Here is a 20033-nt window from a genome sequence, read left to right on the forward strand (position 1 = left end):
CCTTGCTAATTCTAGCCAGTCCCGGAGGCTGGAAGTGCCAAGAGAATGCAAGTGCAGATATTGAAGCCAGCCTTCTACTCCAGCAGCAGCAAAACATGGTCTGGTTGAAAAAAAAAAGAAAAAAAAAAAAGTTATAGATCTTGAATAATTTCTTAACTTCCAACTTTCTATCTAATCTGTTCTTTAACAATATGAATTGCAACAGTGTCATGCCTTTTTTCTTTCTTTTTTTTTTTTTCAGCACATTGCCATCCAGAGGTTTAAAGGCACTGTACCAGCAGGCAGCTAGTGTTACTCTAGCTCAGACACCTGCAGTAACTCAGGAATGGAGGAATGGGGTTTTCTGACCACATACAGGCATCTGTGTGGTATCCAAGGTAATCCTCCAGGCATCTTTCAGACCTAGTAGAGAGAAAGTGGCACTTATAGCTCACAGTTCCTCTCTTTGCAACATAGATGTCTGCATCAAATGCATTGTTTTCATGTGCCTATTTCTCTCCACTGGTTATGGAGAGACTGAGATGGAGATGCTGAGGATGCTTGAGGTCAAGTTGTTATGTATGCATCATACAGTGCAGAACTTCTCAAATTAATATGCGTGAGCAGATGTAAGGTAGGAAGGAGCACATCACCTCAGCAGAGTTTTGTGTGTAGTGAAAGGCATGGCAGTTTAGCACAGGAGCAATGCCATTTCTTCCAGCATATGCGTGGGTATCTCTGTCCAGCTCTGCATGGTGCCATGTACATAGGCATAGTATTTTGTGTGGCACAGCTGAGACATATGCTTGGCCAAGGCATAATGTTTGGAGGCAGTGAACTTAAAAGCTAGCGTGTGATTTTACATACCTATAGGCATGTTGTTAAATCAAATACTTTCTCTCCAGGGGGCAGGAGTTTTTTTGCAAAAGTAGATAGTACACTGGTAATTGTCCTTCTTCCCCCAGGTGGAAAATCATAGAATGAATTGGGTTGGAAGGGACTTCAAAAATCATCTACTTAAAACCTCCTGCTGTGCACAGGGTTGCCAACCACTAAATCAGGCGCTAGATGAGGCTGCCCAGGGCCCCATCCAGCCTGGCCTGGAGCACATGCAGGGATGAGACATCCACAAATGTCTCCTTTCAAGTTGGCAGAGGACAGTTCCCCTGGAATGATTTTGATATAAGGTGTAGGCCTTATTTATCAACACACCTCTGGGAAACTATAAGATCTTCCCTCTTCTCCCATATCAGTTCACATTTCTCTCGAAGTAAAACTTTATTTTAAACAACTGGTTTTTATGGAAGAAGGTTCATGGAGCTGTTATAAAGCACTTCAGGCTGTAACTTACACTTGTTTCTGAGGCTTCACTTTTATTGCTTCAAAAAATTCTCATATGAGCTCATTTTAGAATTGAGTACTTCAAAGGTTGTTCGGTCCATGTTCCTTAGAGGCTGCCTGTGCAGCCCTATAATTTTTTCCCATGTTCTATTCTCTCTCTCTTTTTTTTTCTTTTTTTTTTTTCCCCTTTCATCCTTATTAACTGGAAAACACCAAAGGGATTTTCACACACCAAAATGAATAGTCTTGCAATATTCTAGCAAGGTTACTGTAAAATCACAGTCCATAGTGCATATGCATTTTCATGTTCATACTCTATCAGGAGGTCCATGAACTGGTCTTGCTAGCTTAGCTCGCTTGCTGTAGATCTGCAGGTGGAACTATCTGATAAAGCCCTCCAAAGGGGATTTGAGCTAAATGAGAAATAATTATTTTACTAACTGTGATTTATCACACAGGTAAAGTCTCCCATCAAAAACCACAGCCTATAGAGTTTTTGAAAAGGAGTGAAGGAAAGAAAGGATCACTGCCAGTCTGTATGTAGTCTGATAATTTCTGTTTCCTTCTCCCTTTCTACCAAATATAAGGGCATATCTGGTAGAGTGATGGGCTTGATCTCTCTAATACATCTTGCAACTGGGGTCCTCACTGCGAGGTTCAACTGCCTGAGTTGTGGGACTGCATTATCTGTTTGGAAGTTGTGCTAACATTGCCTTATCAACTCTTGCAAAATGGATTTTGCAGTCAGTCTTGTCACATGTGTGAACAGAAGAGCTAGTATGGAATTATAAAATTGCCTAAAGTGTGCATTGAGAAAGAAACCTAAATATTTCCATAATTCTACACTTACACAATAACACAAACACCATCCTCAAAGTACTTTTTTTCCTGTGGCTTCAGTTTATTTCCTTTTTTTTCAGCAGTGAAATAGGAGTGAAAACTGAAAAGAGGTTGCCAGAAGAAGTCCGTAAGAAAAGAGGATAGGAAGGTCTTGATTGAAAAATTAAGTATGTGTGAAAGCAGTAGTAACTATCTGAAACTTCACAGAGATAGAAACTTCACAGAAATTTCTCTCTGTGAAGAAAACCTAACTTTTGCCTAAAGACTTGGATAGTAAGTCAGGGAAAATTATGACACGGTTATAATGGCCTTCATGGTATTAGCATGTACTTGGAAAGACGAATCCTTTAGTAATACAGCTTTCTGAGAGGAGCTCCTGACTCTGATCTGAGGCAGGTGGTGCACTGTGAGGATCTGTTAATCTCTTAGGGTGAAAGTGTCTTTCCAGAAGTGCTCTGCATTTCCAAGCACCAAAGCCATAACCCATTAACACTTGATTGGAAGCAGTCATTGATACTGCTAACTGATAAAACCTGCCTTTGCAGGAATTCAGCTACCCCAATAGTATGGTTATGTTGTGATGATGATCACTGCTGTAGACTGGGTGCTCTGAGGTATAAGTAGACCTGTTCAGTTGATACAAGATGCCTATAGCATGTCTGTTGTACAGGCAGGTAAACTGTAATAAGTTTGGTGATGCTGTATGCAAATATTATTATTGGGTTGACTCTTCAGGCTTTCTGTGTACTGGATTATATTATCTATAACATTAGAAGATGTTAACACGTTCTGATTAATTCTGAAATAAGGGTATTTTTTCACTGTTCTGGTATAAATCTTGGTGAATTTCTCATCCTCCACGAGAGGTCTAAGGAATTATATATGCATATGTTTACTAGACCATCAAAACAGCTTATGTAAGAAATACTCATTTTAGAAACTGAGGCAATTATATGTTGAGGTAGCTTTTTTAAAAAAAAAAATTCTAACTTTTCATACAGAGAATTCATTATTCATGACTCTCAGTAATTGAAAATGAGATAAATTGTATTAATTAAAAATGCAGAAATCAGAATCTGTAGCGCAGTCCCAAAAGAATGACCTTGCAGTTACAAGTTGCACTGTGGATATAAATACATATGTGTTTATTTCCTGGCTTTTCCATCAATTTAGCATGACTTGGGATATATCATGTCAGCTGGGATTTTAAACAAGAGGCCACAGGTATAACACACTTAAAGGTCACTGCAGTTAGTGAGATTCTGGGTATCTCCAGACTGTTTAAAAAATTTAGACTTCAAATTTGTTGTCTTTATCTTCTTGTCTGTAATTTCAACACAATATTACATCTGTGTAAGAATCCTGAGAGAAGAATGAGCGGAATAACGTGCATGTGTCTGACTTTTCCTTATTTGCTTGCTTTCTAAGATAAATATTCCCTAAAGGGATATGATGCGAAGAGGGTGTGTGCAGCATAGCTTGAAATTGAAGTCCTTTTAAAGTATTTTTGATTGGACAGCTGAAAAACTGGAGGCAGTCAATATCACTACTTGCTCTAGGAAATCTCAGCCAAGATTTTTTCATTTTTCCCAGAAGAGCTATGGCCAAGATGGCTGAGGCTTGAAAGCTGTGTATTTACATAAGCGCAAGTTACAAATCTGTGGTTTTTAGGGATGTTTGAATTTCACCGCTTTACACTTGCAGCATGTTACAAGTTGCTGTGAGTTGTTCGCAGATTGTGAATGTACAGCCTGTGGAGAATTACTCCTTAACTTGACTCCTTCTTTTTAGGAAAGTAATAGTTTTTCATGTGCGCTGGATTGTAGTATTCTTATTTGAAGTTATGAATAGGTCACTGCCAGAAATTAGTGGCTGGGAATTGTTTCATCTTGATGCACTGCCTCCTTAATGGAGACAATAATCCACCAGCCAGAAAGGATGCTTTCTTTAATGCAGTGTGGCAGTCTTTTTCAAGGTGGTTTCTGGAGAGTTTCATCCTGAGACATACATCCTTCAGGATGGAAAGAAATGTCAGGAGCATTCCCTGCTGTTTGCATGTGCACTTGCCTGTTGGCAGGTGCTGCTCAGTTGATTCTGAATAGCATGGTCACATCCCTGCCTGTCTTGGGGCTTCTCTGAGATGCCGCTGCTTGAACTGCTGCTTATGGGTATGGATGCAGGCAGGTTGTTGTTTCTCACTTTCATGCAGCAGATGTTCTGTAGGGTGCAGTTTGTGTCACGGACTTGAGGGATGAACACCTCACAAATACCTCTGGGTGCTTTTTCCTTTCACCTAAGTGGTGGGGAAGGTTGAGATCACTGCTTCTGTGCTCAGGGCAGGCAGACACATGAGAAAAAGTCAAGGACCTCTTTTGGACTCTCTTCAGTGGTAACCCTTCTCTTGGGTCCAGACCTCTTGATTGACCCAATGGTTCAGGCACTTCTGGGATAGACACCAAACCCAGGCTAGAGGGTCTATGGGAGGGGGAGCAGCTCAAAACACTGCTTTGTTTTTCTTTGTTTGGGATGCCTGCCAAGCAGTCTGTGGGCTGCCTCTCTCCTGGTCAGATGCATGAATTACCAGGGCACAGCCCTCAGGTGGGAGGAGAGCATCAGTGTGGTTGACAATTCAGAACCACTGCTGTGCATGGCTCACTTATGACTCCAGACCTTGGTGATGGCTTCTGCTTTAACAACACTTCAGAAGAAATCAAAGATAAGCATGGCTTCCCTTCCCAGCGATATGTGCAGCTCCCAGGGGACTGCAAGGAGCTGTGTTGGGGCCACTGTTCCAGACTCAGAAGGCCCATGTGTGTCATTGAGCTCCTCCATAAGGAACGTGCTGGGCAGGTATCACTAGCTCCTAATGAGAATGATCCTCCTCGGGAAGCAAAGCATGTTTCATACAGTTGTGGTTGGGCAATGCCATCTCGATAACATCCAGAACAAGCTGAGAAGGGCCCAATTTGTTGATGGTATCTGCAGCAGATCCTAATTTGTTAGCCATACCTGCAGTGCACACATCCCTCCAGGTCCTCCAGCAGATGTAGACTAAAATACTTGGCCTCAAAAAAGGCTTTGCTTAACTTTTTTAAGCTGCACTTCTGGTCCATAGTTATAGTTGTTATGGCAGAGTGTAAGGGCCACTAGAATACAGGAGCGCTCATTTTAATATCTGCAACTTCTTTGAGTATTTTTTTTCTAAGCTACTGATAAGTTTGAGAAAATCCTTGCTTACTCCTTATGGCCCATTTAAAGTCTAGTTGTGTTGTGCTTGTGTGGGAGCTGTTGAGTCACGGCCTGAACCACTGATTGACCACCTGAGGCAAGCACTGAGTCAGCCATAGAGCACAGGTGAAGGCGATTCAGCTGTGTGACCAGAAGGGGTGGAGCCTGGCTGCATCTCTCCTAGACCCCATTTAAGGGCTGTCTGCCACTAGGAAGGGTCTCTTTCTGGAGATCTCTCCTCTGTGGAGTCTTTTCTGTGAACCTACATTTTGGATGCAGGTGAGAGTTCTTTCCCTGCTTGTTTCTTTTCCCATTTTCACCATGATAATCTTTCTAGCTGTAATACCAACTGTAATGTGTGCTACATAAGGATGAGGTGGAAAACTTAAACTTGAATACAAAATTCAAGAGCCCTTATTTTAACAGTAGATGACTGCATCTTTGTGTTTGTATAAAACATACCTAAGAGCTTAAATCCAAATGAAACTTGCCTGAAATTGGTTGTTAAGCTGCTGTCAGTAAATGTTGTTACAGGATGGTGAGAAACTAAGAGTGTCTGAAGATAAGGGATACGTAGTGGAGATTTCCAGAAGTAGTTTTGGACATTTGGAGTTTGAAGTGCTGCAGATCAGCTTGCCCTTGATTGTTAGGACTGTAGAGAAGAGTTTTCAGTTTTTAGCGTTTCTTGTGCCGAGTGCTGCCTGAGGGGGTGTGCAGGCTGCCAATGTTCTCAGCAGAGATTTGTTACACCAAAGGATTTTATCTTACACTAAGAACAGTGAATGTTGAGGCGTGATTCAGGAGTTTTGGTCTTTTTGAAGAAAGAGAAGTTACCAACTATAAAAAAAAGCTTTACAAAATTTAATTATAAAAGGGTGAAAGTTAATAATTAACAGCTTGTAGCAGAGTTATTAATGGCCTCATTTTTCTATGTAATGAAAGTCTTAAGTTGTCCTGTGTGTTAGTTATGAAGCCAAAAAGTAAAAAGTGAGATTGATCTTAATTTCAAATTATTTTAAATACACAGAATTGCAAAATTGTATCTATAAAGTATGAAAATTCGGTGCACAGAGTTTTAGTTTAAGGATTATTTTATATAATAAAATGGAAGGAGAATTTGGGCTGGCAGAATTTTCAAAGCCCGTGTTAAAGCCCCTAACTGCTTCTGGTATGAAAGTCAGCTAAGCAGCTTTGTGTTATTGTTTCCCCCAGGATATCTTTTATGCTTTCTTTTTTTCTTCCTTCCCTTTGGAAGTCCAAGTGTTTATTTGCATGCAAGGTAGGTGAATTCTTTTATCTATTTGTGTATCATAAACCAAAGCAATTAGCATACTGCAGTTACAGTATACTTAAAAAACAAAACAGCCCTTCAAAACCCTCAGTCAATATTATTCCTGGAGGGAAAACTCTTAATTAAATTGTATGCAAACTATAACAATAGGCAAAGTTGTTTGGTGTTTTATAATAACTGTTGGGGGTGGGAGGGGGGGCGAGGGGGAAAGAGTGAAAAAAGTAACTGTAGCATGGAGCTTTGCATGCCATTAACCCAAGGATAGAAATGAGGTCAGCCTTTGAAGGGACAGACAACATGCTTATCTGCCAACATTGGAAAGTCCCAAAAGATTAGCTTATTTGCCAGATGTTACTGGGAGTTCATCATTGACACCCTCCATTTCACGGGCTTCATTTCTCACCACAGTTGCAGTTGCCTTTTCTGCCCTTTATAGGCTTCCTGTAGATCTTCTCCAGTACATAACACTTGCATTTTTCCTCAATTGTTGTGTTGTTGTTTTTTTTTTAATTTCACTTCACAGCAATAGACATGATGAACCATCTTAACTTGAGGAGATTGATCTGCAGACTCTGTTTTCCTTTCGTACATCCACAATAAAGCTCTTGGTGTAAGAACTACTGGCAAGAAGCATAGCAGCTTCCACAGTGCTGGGAATGGTGTTGTGCTTGTGAAAGGGTTTGCAGAAGACAGAGGACCCACTTCACTTAACACTATTAACCTTTGGGAGAGGAGTGAAAATTGGGACAGGCTGACAAGCCATGCATTTTCTGATCCGTCTTTTTCCCCTTTTTCCTGGCAAATAGCTGTATATACAATTCTAAGCATCCTGTACGTAGTGATTAGTAAATCACTAGGGCATCGCATATTGCACTGTAGTGGCATTAAGTTTGTAACCCTCTGAAACCTAGTAATGAGAGAGCAGGTGCAGTTAATAATGTCCGTAAGAGTCTGGAATGGAGTCCTCTGAGTGTATCTTCTCCTTTAAATCTTGTGTTTGCTGGTAAATATTGATTTCAGCTAATGGTGGTTTTAACTTCTATGTGCATGTTGTGTGCCTCAAGGGACCATGTCCCAAACAGGGAGAAGCCAAGACTTGCTCATAAAGGAAAAAAAAAAACAGAGCAAATACATTTTTTCCTTTAAAACGCTAGCTCTTAGTGTTTGTCTCTTGAAACAAGGTTCCTGCCACTGCTGTTACTGCAGTTTTTTTTGCAGTTCTCTCCACCTCTTTGTGGAGGACGATTTGAGATGGACGATGACTTATGTAGAGAGAGGGTATCATCACTACTCTGAACAACCAATCAAAGGTTGGTTGAACCTTTGAGATTGTAGAGTTTTCTTCAGACCTTTTAAGGTGTCTTTTTGAATCCTGTTCTAAGATTTTTCTCCCTTTCTATCTTTTTGCTGTTCCACCACCCACAGCAGTCTAAATCTTCTAGCATAAGCACTTAAGTTGAATACCTAATGGGATAGTTGTTAACATTGGGATGACTGTGAGATTGACTAGCCATAGACACTTGACATTTTCTTTAACATTTGGCATGTTGAATCTGTAGACTTAGATTTTGGTTTTACTTAGCAGATCTGGGTTTTTCCAACAGTAAAGAAGCTAGCAGAAAAATTGAAAGTAGGTAAAATGGAGAAGTGATATAGATGGTGTTTCCGTCTGCTGGTGTGTGAAATGTTCATTGTCAAATAGTGACTCTTCCTTGTATTGCCTGTGTTTGTGGCTATATTGCTACAGCCCGTGTTGCTGCTGCTGCATGTTCTATGAAGCAAGCGTCTGCATTGTCAGCAAGGTTGTAGTCAGGTCTTGTGCTGTTTCAAACTTGTAATGAGAGAAAGCAGGTATTAGGCCTGTTCTGCAAATGACATCAGTGGGGGACAGTTGCAAAGCTACAAGCCTGGAAGGCTTCCAGGAGAGGCAGTCCCTGCTTGGTCAGTTGCAGAGTGTAAAAGAACCATAATATTCCTTGAAGTGCTTTTGCAGAGTTGAAGTAACAGATATCTTTCCCTATAAAGATCTGATTTCTCCTATGGAATATTTCTGTGCTGAGATAACTTTCATGAACTTAAAGTGCTTTTTTTTTTAAAAAAAAATTTGCTCTCCACCTTTGTTTTCTTATTTCCTTTTATTTTGTCTTCTGTTGCTTGTGCTTAATAACCCCATGGTTATTTTCATAAAACAGCAAATCCTCTATACCAAGAAAATCCATGCCAGTTTTCACATACTGATGTGGAGAGCCTAGGCGATGTGTATTAATAATCTAAACTTGTGCATCTTCTCTAGACTTAAGATAAATCTCATCCAGTGAAGAGGACAAATTGTGCACTCTACCAAATGTTCCTGTCTTGTGTGGATGGAATACAATGTTGGATTCTAACTCTGTTGTATGGGAAGGCAGCAGGTCATCTGCTCTCTATTTTGAGTTTCTTTTTCAGAAGAATCCTTTTACTTTTTTCCTCTTTTCTTGGTTTTGTACACAGTGGTCTGCAGGCCTCATTTCCACTTTCTCCATCTCATTTCCACTGGTGGCTCCCTGTGTCCAGCCCCTTTGGGGTGCTGCTTTCTCCCAGTTCCCTTGCTCCTTGACCCTTGAGTTTTTCAAACTTCATTCTTCCTCCCTTTGGAAGAAACTTCCTGCCTTTGTTTCCCTTTTCAGTTTGGTTACTCTCAGTTCTACTTATTCTCTCTTTATAAGAAAGAAGAAGATCTGCAAGAGACAGGTATTAGGTTTTCCTTGATTACAGAAACGGTGTTTTACGGGGCCAAATACCGAGTGGGAAAGCAAGAACACTTCTGCCTCTGGTCTGGAGACAGATGGGTATACCTGGAAGAGAGAGTGACGGGGAGAGCCTTTGGAATGTTGGGAAGCCTTCCCAGCACTGGGTTTTGTTCATACAGGCAGTAAACAAACTGAGTAGCTCTTTAAAAAGAACTGAGGTATGCAAGCTTGAAAATGCAGTATTTTTGGTACTCTGTCTTCAGCTGATCCTGAAGCATGCTGCTGGCCAGCACAGGTGGCAGGGGACATCAGTACCAGCAACACACCCTGTGCCACACAGACAGTGATCTCTGCTGCCAGCCATGGGGATGGAACCCAATGTGGCTCACTGTTGGGGCAATTCACACATCAACCACTTTTTGAGAGTGCTCTGCTCTGCCTGAAGATTTATGGGGCTCTCCTCTTTTAAAACAAATGAATAAAGGCCCAAGCTGAGTGTTTTTCCACATATAAATGTCATAAATGTAATGACAAAGACTTCACTGGAGTACTAGTGGGGGCTTGAGCCCCAGCTCAAATGTGTATCACATTAAAGGCCTTCTTGGGGACTCCAGACACAAATTACTTTCCAGCATCCAGAACCATTTGGAAATGTTTTAATTCTGAAACGGGGGGGTTCTAATGGAAATGCTGACAGACCCTCTGTTGTAGCAGCTGGAGCAGGCAGGGCTGTGATAATGAGCCCTGTATGTGTGCATGTGGAAAGCATGATGCTAGCCTCAGAAAGCAAGCACTTCCACTGGGTGCTCCATGCAGATGAAAACACCGTGCACCATTTCAGCACAATGCTACTTAACATTGGTTTGCTCATGCAAGGGCATATTGAGAGCAACTGTAGGCATTAACCCTGCATATGCTATGCTTCCAAAACCAACAAGTCGTAATAGCATTTGCAATAACCCTGTAATTATCTGTAAATAGTCCTGTGCTGAAGAGCTGCCACTAGCATTTTAAAGCACTGCATGTGTCCAAGGGTTTCTTTGATATTCACAAGTGCACCATAACTACATTTCCTCTCACTTCTCGTGCATTGTGACCATGACCCTAAGAAATAGGTGATGCTTCATTTATTGCTCATGTCTCTGCATAGTGGCTGAGGATTTTGTGCTTGTGTTTGGCAATCTCGGTGACCTCGGTCACAGCAGCCTGAAGAAACCTGTCCTGCAAATGTGCCCAGGTGATTAATTTCAACAAACAGGTTGCTCGTATGAGCATAATTACTCACTCGTGCAAATGACAGGATTGGTGCTCTGACCTGTACCAGGCACATGGTAGTACACCTCCCCACCGGTTCTTTTTCACTGTTAATCAGAGGACTGAAAAGCTTGCAACGTTTAGACAGCTTGAGGTTGGAGGCTGAAATGTCACTTTTAAAAGAGGGTTAAAAAGGTCGCACAGCTGCAAATAATAATAGCCCAATGAAAATCAGACTCTTACTGCAGCCCACTTCAAGAATAACATTGAAACAGGAAACAAGCCTGCTTGATGTTTTTACCAGTAAGGCAATAAGATTACTGCTGAGTTTAAAAAGGGGGAGAGGGAGTCAGAAAGGAGTGTGCTTTCTTGGTGTCCATTGTTAGAGGTATTTTTCTGATCCAGAAGGGACAGTTGTGGGGTTCTGCTTGAAGAGTGTGAGAGCACGGCATGCTTCTCCTGGATGCTGCTGGGAAGGAATCTAACTTGTTGCTGCGCTCTGAGAGTGGTTTTGTTTCTTCTGTTTGCTTTATATTTCTTTCTTCTCTTCTTCCACGCCTCACTGCAGGCTTCAGCTTTATTATTTACAATAAAAATGTTTAGAAGCATCTTATGCAGAAGTTAAGAAATAGAAGAACACGTTGGCTTGCTGCAGTGCTTACTTCCTCCTAGATGTGGCATGGCTTGGAGAAATCTTTCTACGTTTCTTCTATATTTTTATTTATTTTTATAGCTGGAATACCTTAGCTGCTTCTGAGCAGGGTGATGTTTCAGAAGAGTGGCAGGCTACAGCAGTGTAGCAGATTTCCTCACTTCTACATTCAGCCAATAAGGCTCTTTACATGGTCACAATAGGGCAATAAATGCTGACAGATGTTGTTAACATCTCTATTAAAATTCAACCCCCTTTTCTGCTGCATTAAGCATTCATATCTATATCTATTGTTAATAAAACCAGGACTAATGTGGACAAATCAACATTATTGCTCACTTATGTTTGTAACTCTTTGAAGAGGCCGTGCAGTTGAAATAGGCTGAATTATCAATAACATGAATAAAAATAAGGCAGGGCAATTCTTAACCTTTTCAGTCATCACAGATTTGCCTGATATTCTTTGTGTGCATTCATTGTGGCAGTCAAGTGAGTACTGTGGAAGGTGCGTGAGTGTAACTTGAATATTTAAGACCCTGAAGGTTAATAAGCACCTTAATTTAGATGGAAAGGTTGCCGTGATTTATTTTTATTAGGTGCAGTAGATATGTTGCCATTGCTTGCGTGATTTCCTTCGTACATGCTGAACCACCTGCAAGGCTGTACAGAAGGAAACTTGCGTTGTGTGGCCCTGCACGCTTTCTCTAAAGGCAGCAGGCAGCTTCTTTCACTCATTTATTCTTCTAAGTGATTCAATGTGATTACAGCCACAACTACAGTGATGGCATTAGATATGAATATGAATTCTGCATAGTGCAACTTGACTTGAGGGCATCGCACTATCTGGTAACTTGTTTTATGGATCACGTCACACAAGGCAGTATCCCGGAGGGCACACATGGTAGGGCCATTCTGGATTATTTATTTTGTTATCTTTTTCTTAATGCTAGCCTCTAAAATAGTCTGCAAAGAGCGATTCTGGGGAACCAGCAGTTGCTCATACATTTGTTGTGAACAATTACTTGATGTTGGATCTGACACTTTCTCAGAGTACTGGGGATAAAATCCAAGTCCATGTTTTCCTCAGTCAATTCCAACATTCTGGATGCTGATGTGCACCATGTATTGCTTTGGTGCTTGTCCCATATTGTCTACCTAGATAACCCTGGTAATTATATAATTGTATGTACTTATGGATTTAGGGATTAAGTCGCAGTGCTCAAAGAGAGCAGGGAAGTCTTACATGTTCAGTACTCAATTAGAAAACAAAATCCAAATAATTTATGGCAACATATTAAAATTCACTCGGACGCTTGGGACCAGAATTGTTGTTCTCTGTTTTCTCTAAGTACCATCCATTGTTCTGCTATTGAAAATGCAGTTGTCACTGTCCCCTGAGGAGGGGAGGAAGAGGTAACATAAACATTTGGCAGAGCTTCAGTTGCAGGAGTAATTGAGATCTCAGATAAAGCCTTTTTTTCCTTTTTATTCTGTGAAAAGGTCTTTAGGAAAGACAACATTGCAGGGTCACATACCATAAATAGAGGTGGATTTAAAAATCAAACTAGCTGGGGTTTTGTTTTTGTTTTTGTGGGGGTTTGTTTGTTTAGTCAGTTATCTCTCTGCTTGCTGTTTCTCTCAGGCAGGATAGCATTAATTCAGAGAATTTTTATTGCTTCACCTCAGAAGAGCCTGTCTATACACAGACTGGAACTGAAATAACTGAAATTAGCAGAAATTTAACACTTTAAGTTATTTTAATGTAAGTCTTGATGTAAACACGCTCTTTCATTTCTGATTATGAGTGTCCTATTTCAGTTTAACGGAGATGTAAGTTAAATCAAAACAGGATATGAATAATTTTAAGGGAGTAAATCAGGTACAATTGTAGCAACTTCAGTTCTAGCCTGGTGTAGCTGGATAGCTGAGCTGGGGTCTTTCTTACCACCTGACTGCATTTGGTGCAATGAATCGTCTGTCTCAGGCCAGGATTTAGTGGAGATGTTTGTATCAAGAAAACCAGTTGGTGCTAATCAGCACCTTGAGGGGTGGGATCCTTGTGGAGGTTAAAGGTGAAATGAAACAGGAATGGGAGTCAGTGAAGGTGGTAAAGGAAGCTCTGTTGCCTTCCTTTTCTTTTTTTGGCCATAGGTAGGAAATACACTCTTAGTCCAATGCTGTTCACTGGAGTAAACTATATTGAAAAGGAAATGGTCATCATCTAAAAGTTTTGTTTCTACAAAAAACTTACATTACTGAAGATAATCACTGTAATTACAGGTCTGGGCTGACATTTGAGTTAACAGTGCATTTATTGTTTGCTCTTGGAAATAAAGTCTACCTAAAATTAAGATTAAGTGTGGTTAAAATATTCCTGATAATCTGAAGTGACACACTGATTTTAGAAATTGATGGCAAAATAGAATAATTTCAGTTCTTGTACTGCACATTTTTGTTCCCTTAGGATCAAATTCTGCTTCTCTACTAGGGTATTCATTTTTGTTCTACAAGAGATTCACACAAACACAACTCTAATGTTTGTGTAAGCGTGGTTATGGCAAGACTGAATTTTAAGGGATTTAAAGCCAAAGTTGTAGATGGTGCTGTAAGGTGGGTCAACTACTTCCAAATCACGTTGCCAATTGTAATAACAGGCTCCAAAGATTCAGCAAGAAGAAATTTGTTTATTTTAAGTCCTAGGCTGTTACTAAGAAATGATTTTTGCTCACGCTGGTCAGGGCCACTCTGGGAACATTGACCCAAATCAGCCACATTGCTGTGTTCTGAGGGCAAATGCTTTCCTCCTGCCTTATTTACTTAAGACCCAGGGGCTCTTCCCCAGGCTTTGGAGCTTAATTACCGGGCTGTGACTGCTATGGTGAAGTTGCAGTTTTAATCAAAGCTTCTGGAGCTCCGTAGGACCTAGTTGATCTTTTAAAGGGTGTTGATGCGTCTTAGTCTGGTGCATATCCAGGCCCTGCATATAATACATTTAAGTTATTAATATTGAACAGTATGGACAAAGAACTTTGAAAAGTGGGCTCGTTCTCAGAAATAACCTAGACGTCTGGTTTTAATGTTGTTCAGGAGGAACTGAAGAAGGAAAGGTAAAAACCCTTAATTCGAGATATTTCTGAGCAGACACGGTCTTATCTAATAACAACACTGAACATATGCTTTTTCTCAGAGGTGGGATTTCTGCTGCTAAAGCCTAGTGAGCATTTTTTTCTTTCTTCAGAGTAAATGTGTGCTCAGGAAGGAGTAATTAGAGCTTAGACTTAGAGAGCCTGCTAAATATTAGCAAATGCAGTACTGTAAGGATGACACTTTGCTCTGCTTTTTTTGGGGGGCTTTGAAATGAAAACAAAAACTGTCAAGATTGCACATCGCATGTATTCGTGATGTTCAGAATGTATATATTCATAGGTTCCCTTTCTTTCCCCTTCCCCCTTTTAACATGTAGATTTATGAGGAATCAAAGATGAACTTGGAGCAGGAGAGGCCTTTTGTCTGCAGTGCCCCAGGCTGCTCACAGGTGAGTGGAGTCAGCGGTGATATTAATTGAGTCCTCAGCACTAGCTCTGGCTTGCATGCCTCCTGATATATTAGCACATGTCTAATAATAATGTGGGTTGTTTTTTTTTTTTAAGTCCTTTCTGCCCCTCAATTTCCTCCTTGCTCCACATGATGTTACTAAAAAATATTTAAGGCAGACATAACAGCGATTTAAGACTGAGTTGGTAGAACGCTTCTCAAGCTTCTGTTCCTTCCCTTGTCTCATCCTAATGTTTCAAGCCAGCTATTGCAAATTCCTTAATGGTTAGTATGAGGGGACACACTAAGCAAGATGCGTTTGTCTTTTTTCTGCTCATATGTGGATGCAATATGTTATATTTCATACTATGTTGATACTATATTGATATTAAGACTCTCCTGATGTCTTTAAATTCTTAAATACAATGCTACTTTTTTTTTTTTTTTTTTAAATCTTTGAGAGATTTACTCTACTAAATATTCTCCATTGAAAGCGCAGCCTATAGATGAATTCTGCCCCAGGACGCACATGTGGGATTCCTGTTGGCTGGCAACCTGCCATGTGCTTCTGAGGATATAATCTGACCTGTAATGTGAGATGTTTTATTTAAAAAAACCCAACCAAACAAAAAACCTGAAGTGACAAGGATTTAAGCTGCTGAGATGTTTAATTGGACTTAAGAGTTTCTTCTGCAGCACCAATACCATCATCTCTTCCTGTTCAGTGCCAAGGGAAGAAGTTCCGTGTGTGGCACTTCCCATCCTAATTGGTTTAGTGAAGAGCTTGCAAGGAAAACTTTGAGGCAAGGACATATTTTGTGCTTTTGCCACAGGCTTCCTGTATGCATCTGTTTTAAGTGATTTAGCTTACCCATTTCTCAGATTCCTCCTCTCTTAATGAGGGTAATATTTCCTTCTATGTTTAAGGTTTTCAGCTGGCTCATATTTTTACAATCCCATAGGTTCTTATGGTGGAACAATGGGCTAACAAAGTACTGTGTGAGTATCACCAGAATGTAGGCGTTTCTGTCAGCAGCTGAACTAAGAAAAAGGAGAATTCTGAGAATGAAGGCTGAGCAGCTTTGCTGCTCGTCTAAGCAGGAGCCTTTCTATAGATGCTGGAGTGCATCTTTCTGATTGTCCCTCTGACCAAGGACTTGTGCCTTCAGCCCTGCACAGCCAAAGTTAAGCTTCCACTGGACTATTCTCTCACAGAGATAGTATAATAACATCTGAGTCTTACGGTCAAAATTGAACTTTTTGTTGAATTCCAGAACAAACTTCCACTCAAATCAGTGGACTTAAGTGTTTTCAGTCAGTGGTGGGGAGCTAATCCTCCCAACAAACTCATTTATGTGCTCAGAGACACTATTTTGTTGTATGCAATTGCAATTTGGGAAGGCATTAAGGTTTAAGTTCCCACTCCAAAGCATGATCTCTGATTGCCGTGAATGTGGAATTGACACAAGTGTGTTTTGTAGCAAGATGCCTGATGGCTTCTCCACCAGTGAGTGTGGATGCCTGTCCGAGGATGTTGATGTTCTGCATAAGAAAGTAGTTTACAAAAAAAGACACAAGAACCTGGGCTGGAGGAATAGCTTCTCCTCATTCACACAAAGCCCTCTTTAAGCTTGGCTGCTTTCACTCTGGAGACAAAGCATGGTGTTCCATGAAGGGAAATACTTTATTTTTTGTCTCACAATTTCATTGAGCAAAGTCTTTCATAAATTCCGTTTGTTCTTAACATAAATTTCTAGTGCTGCATTTCTTCCAGATGAGTAAGCAATGAACCAGGATTTCACAGTGAGGAAAAGGTCTTGGGGATTTTTTTTTTTTTTTTCCAGGGAACTCATTTCCATTACTTATGTTGCTTTGTCTGTGGGCTTAAAGTCTCAGAAGGTGTATTCTACTGCAACTATTTATACCATAGCCACAAGCAAAGTCACTTAGCCAAGAATATATACTGTATTTACAGACTTATGTCACTTTAACTCTGTCATTGCTAGTTTTTGACAGTCACTATGTACCTGTTGCTTTAAAAATCTGCTTTTAATATATAATATAGCTTAGACACACACGTGTGTGCATATCTATCTATCTATCTATATATGTATGTATGTATGTATTTTTTTTTTTCCCAAGCTATGGTGAAACACCTCTTGGTCTTTACTAGTCCTGAACTAACTCTGTTAAAACTACTACAGTAGTTCTGCAGATTCACTTAGTGAAGGAAACTTTACTGAATTTTAACTTAGCAAACTATGTATTCAAGTGTTCCAACATCTTTTCAAGCTTTCTCTCCTTTGTCTTGGTCAAAATGAGCTGTTTGTTGTAAAATTCTGCTGTCAGAACCTATTAGTACAGCTATTAATAGCATAAAAAAACAGAGCACTTCTCTGCGTGACAAAGGGGAGGAAGATAATTTACTATTGTGAAGGATCACCAATAATTGTAAGGTATTGAGCACCTTTGCACCAACAGTTTGATGTCAGTGTATTGGTTTTCCACAAATAAAGAAACATTTTTGCCTGAATGTTTCTAGGTAGGGAAGAGCTGGCTTTTGTGACTATTCATAGGAGTTCAGGAGATAGGTTGCAGAAAGACACAAAAGCAGAAAAATCCAGTGAAGTGATTTAAGATGCGCTCATTACTTTGCATTTGCCGTGGGCTAAAGGCATACACAATAGCAGTTATCACAGTTCCTCAGGCGTGTGGTGACTTGTGAAGCTCTGGTAGTGGAGCCTGTGTCCCAGACCCTTAAAACCCAAACTTGATCTTGCTACATTTTCAAGCAAATATGTGAACCCTTGCTGTTTGTAACTCCAGTGAGAACTTCTTCAAATATATTTCTAAGGAGAGTACTGATGTTTGTTACTTACGCTCACATTTACAAATTGTCTGTGGCTGTTCTTGTGCCATTTGGACACAATTCTAGCAGGATACATTTCTTTCAAAGTCTCATTTTTAAAATTCTGACTAATGCCAAAAGTTTATTAGAGAATTAAATTCTTTTTTTTTTTCTTCCTCTCTCTGTTTTTGCCTGACAGCGTTTTCCAACAGAGGATCATCTGATGATTCACAGGCACAAACATGAAATGACTTTGAAGTTTCCTTCAATAAAAACAGATAATATGTTATCAGGTAAGAAGACGTGAATTCAAGAGTCAAGAGAACTATTCAGATGATGTTGGAAGTATGACTTCTACTGGAGAGCTAGTGGCAAAATACCTCAGAGGTTGTTGTTTTTTTTTGTTTTAAAAAGCTCAAATGAAACAACAAGTAGAGGTAAAATAATCTAGAATGTGTATCTTTGGACAAAATGACAGCTGCCATTCTTATGCCATCCCCCAGGTATGGCAAGAGAGGGAAAGAAATTGTTAAACCTCCACCATGCTGGTAGCTCTATCAGTGACTCCCTTGTCAACATGACAATGAAATATGGGCACTTAAGTGCATGTCACCTGGAAGCCAGCAGTGAGCGTGTTAATGAAGTGCATTTGTGCCGTTCCTGTAAGGCTCACTATTTTAAGTTTGACAGGCTCCCTTCAGCAGCTGGAACAGGCCACATCATGTGAATCACCTTTATAAAGGCCTGCCCACTGTAAATAGCTGTAAATCCTTCAGCTGAAGAAAGGTAAATCAGGGGGTAATATCCAGTATTCTTTCTCCCTAGAATTAAGTCTCTCTCTCATCACTTCCCCCCATCGCACACAGACGTTATACAGAACTATGTTTACGTACAATTACAGTCATTAGCTTCTTAAGTGCTTTTCTTACATTCTGGTCTGAGTAACCACACAGTGGTTGCTTGCTGACAATCAACAACTGCCAGGTAAGGTCAAACTAATGTTAGTCTTACCATTTCTTTCCTCACCTATTCACTTTCCTATTGTATATTCCTTGAACTATCATAACAAATCCTTAAGAATAACATCATTAGGATTTGTCAGGCTTTGAAGTAGTTGTAGAGAAAGACTGCAATGGACGTGTGTGTGGATGTTAACCCTTTTTTTTTTTTTTAATTTCTTGTTTGAAATAGGTTTTTCAAGGTTAATTGTTCTTATCGTAATCTAGGAGTGTCTGCTTAGCAAAAATTCCTCCATCTATTGTCATTTCAGGTACCTCCTGTATCATGATTAAGAGGTTCTTCCTCACTGGTTGATTAAACACTTAATTTTTATGAAAATTATAGTTCACTAGTGATGGTTTGCAAATATTTGATTTGGATTTTGCTGGGGACTTTAGGTACCTGTGAGAAATCAGAGAACTAATCCCAAACAGATTTTAGCTTTTTCCTTATTCTTGAAGATGCCATAGTGGACTAAGATTACTATGAACCAGAACTCAGCACATGGAAGAGCAGGGCTTGTGCAGCAGGTGCATAGCAGTTGTGCCCACAGAATCCTGTGTTTGGTTGGCAGCACGAATGAGAAAGTGCTGCTCTTGCACTAGACAGTGTCCTCTGGCAGTGAAACTGCTTGAAAACATCTGTACTGTGAACACGTTCGCTCTGTGAAAGTGCTTAGTTTTGTTAGAACTTTGTTTGGCAAGAGTTGTGCTCTAGGGCAGTTTCTAAAGAGTATATTTGGTCCCCTGAGTAGAGTAGTTCCATTTATGTTTGGTAACTTCTGTGATTCTGCTCCTTCCAATGGATTGCTTTCCAAGGCAAAATGCATGAACTGGTTTACGCCACTGCTACCAATAGTGAGGGCCCTTTACATGCAGACAGCTAACTAAGTATGTACAAGTGCAGAATTTTGTGACCATTTTGGCTACAGATTGTTTCTGAGGGATGTATTGTTTGTGCTTTGTGTATGAATATCCTCTGTAATAATGAGAGTGAAAAGCTATATGTGTTCTCAGAGATTATGGCAAATATGTCAGCAACTTGATACTTTGTGTATGGCTTTTTTTTTTGTTCTCTTGGTGGATTTGTTCGTCATTATGCAGTCCTTGGTATCGAAGCATTGCAGACCTCCTCTCTCCAGAGAGACACTGAAAAATGTTTGTTTTGTTACCCACCTAAACCCCGGGGAAATCTACATACCTTAAAGTTTAAGATGTTTTATTCTTAGATTGCGTAGTGAACAATTAATGGGGAACAATTATATGGGGAAAAAAGAAACAGGCATCTTTCTTAAACATTTGCCTTCATCTTCCTGGTGTTTTTTTTTTTTCTTTTTTC

General features: G+C 40.1%; 1 protein-coding gene across 2 annotated transcripts in view; it reads left to right on the forward strand.

Moving 5' to 3' along the window:
- The first annotated feature begins 5574 nt into the window (after nucleotides 1-5574).
- CREB5 (cAMP responsive element binding protein 5) overlaps nucleotides 5575-20033 on the forward strand; it is a 217246-nt gene continuing 202787 nt past the window's right edge. For both annotated transcript variants that reach the window (XR_007378239.1, XM_048951683.1), the window contains exons 1-3: nucleotides 5575-5667; nucleotides 14778-14849; nucleotides 17896-17989. Coding sequence is in view for 1 of the 2 variants with exons in the window: in XM_048951683.1 (XP_048807640.1) it covers nucleotides 5662-5667; nucleotides 14778-14849; nucleotides 17896-17989 (172 nt within the window). In the remaining variant the exon portion in view is untranslated. The remainder of the gene's footprint in view (nucleotides 5668-14777; nucleotides 14850-17895; nucleotides 17990-20033) is intronic.

This window comes from Lagopus muta, chromosome 7 (genome assembly GCF_023343835.1).
Source record: "Lagopus muta isolate bLagMut1 chromosome 7, bLagMut1 primary, whole genome shotgun sequence".
In the NCBI taxonomy this organism is placed as follows: Eukaryota; Metazoa; Chordata; class Aves; order Galliformes; family Phasianidae; genus Lagopus; species Lagopus muta.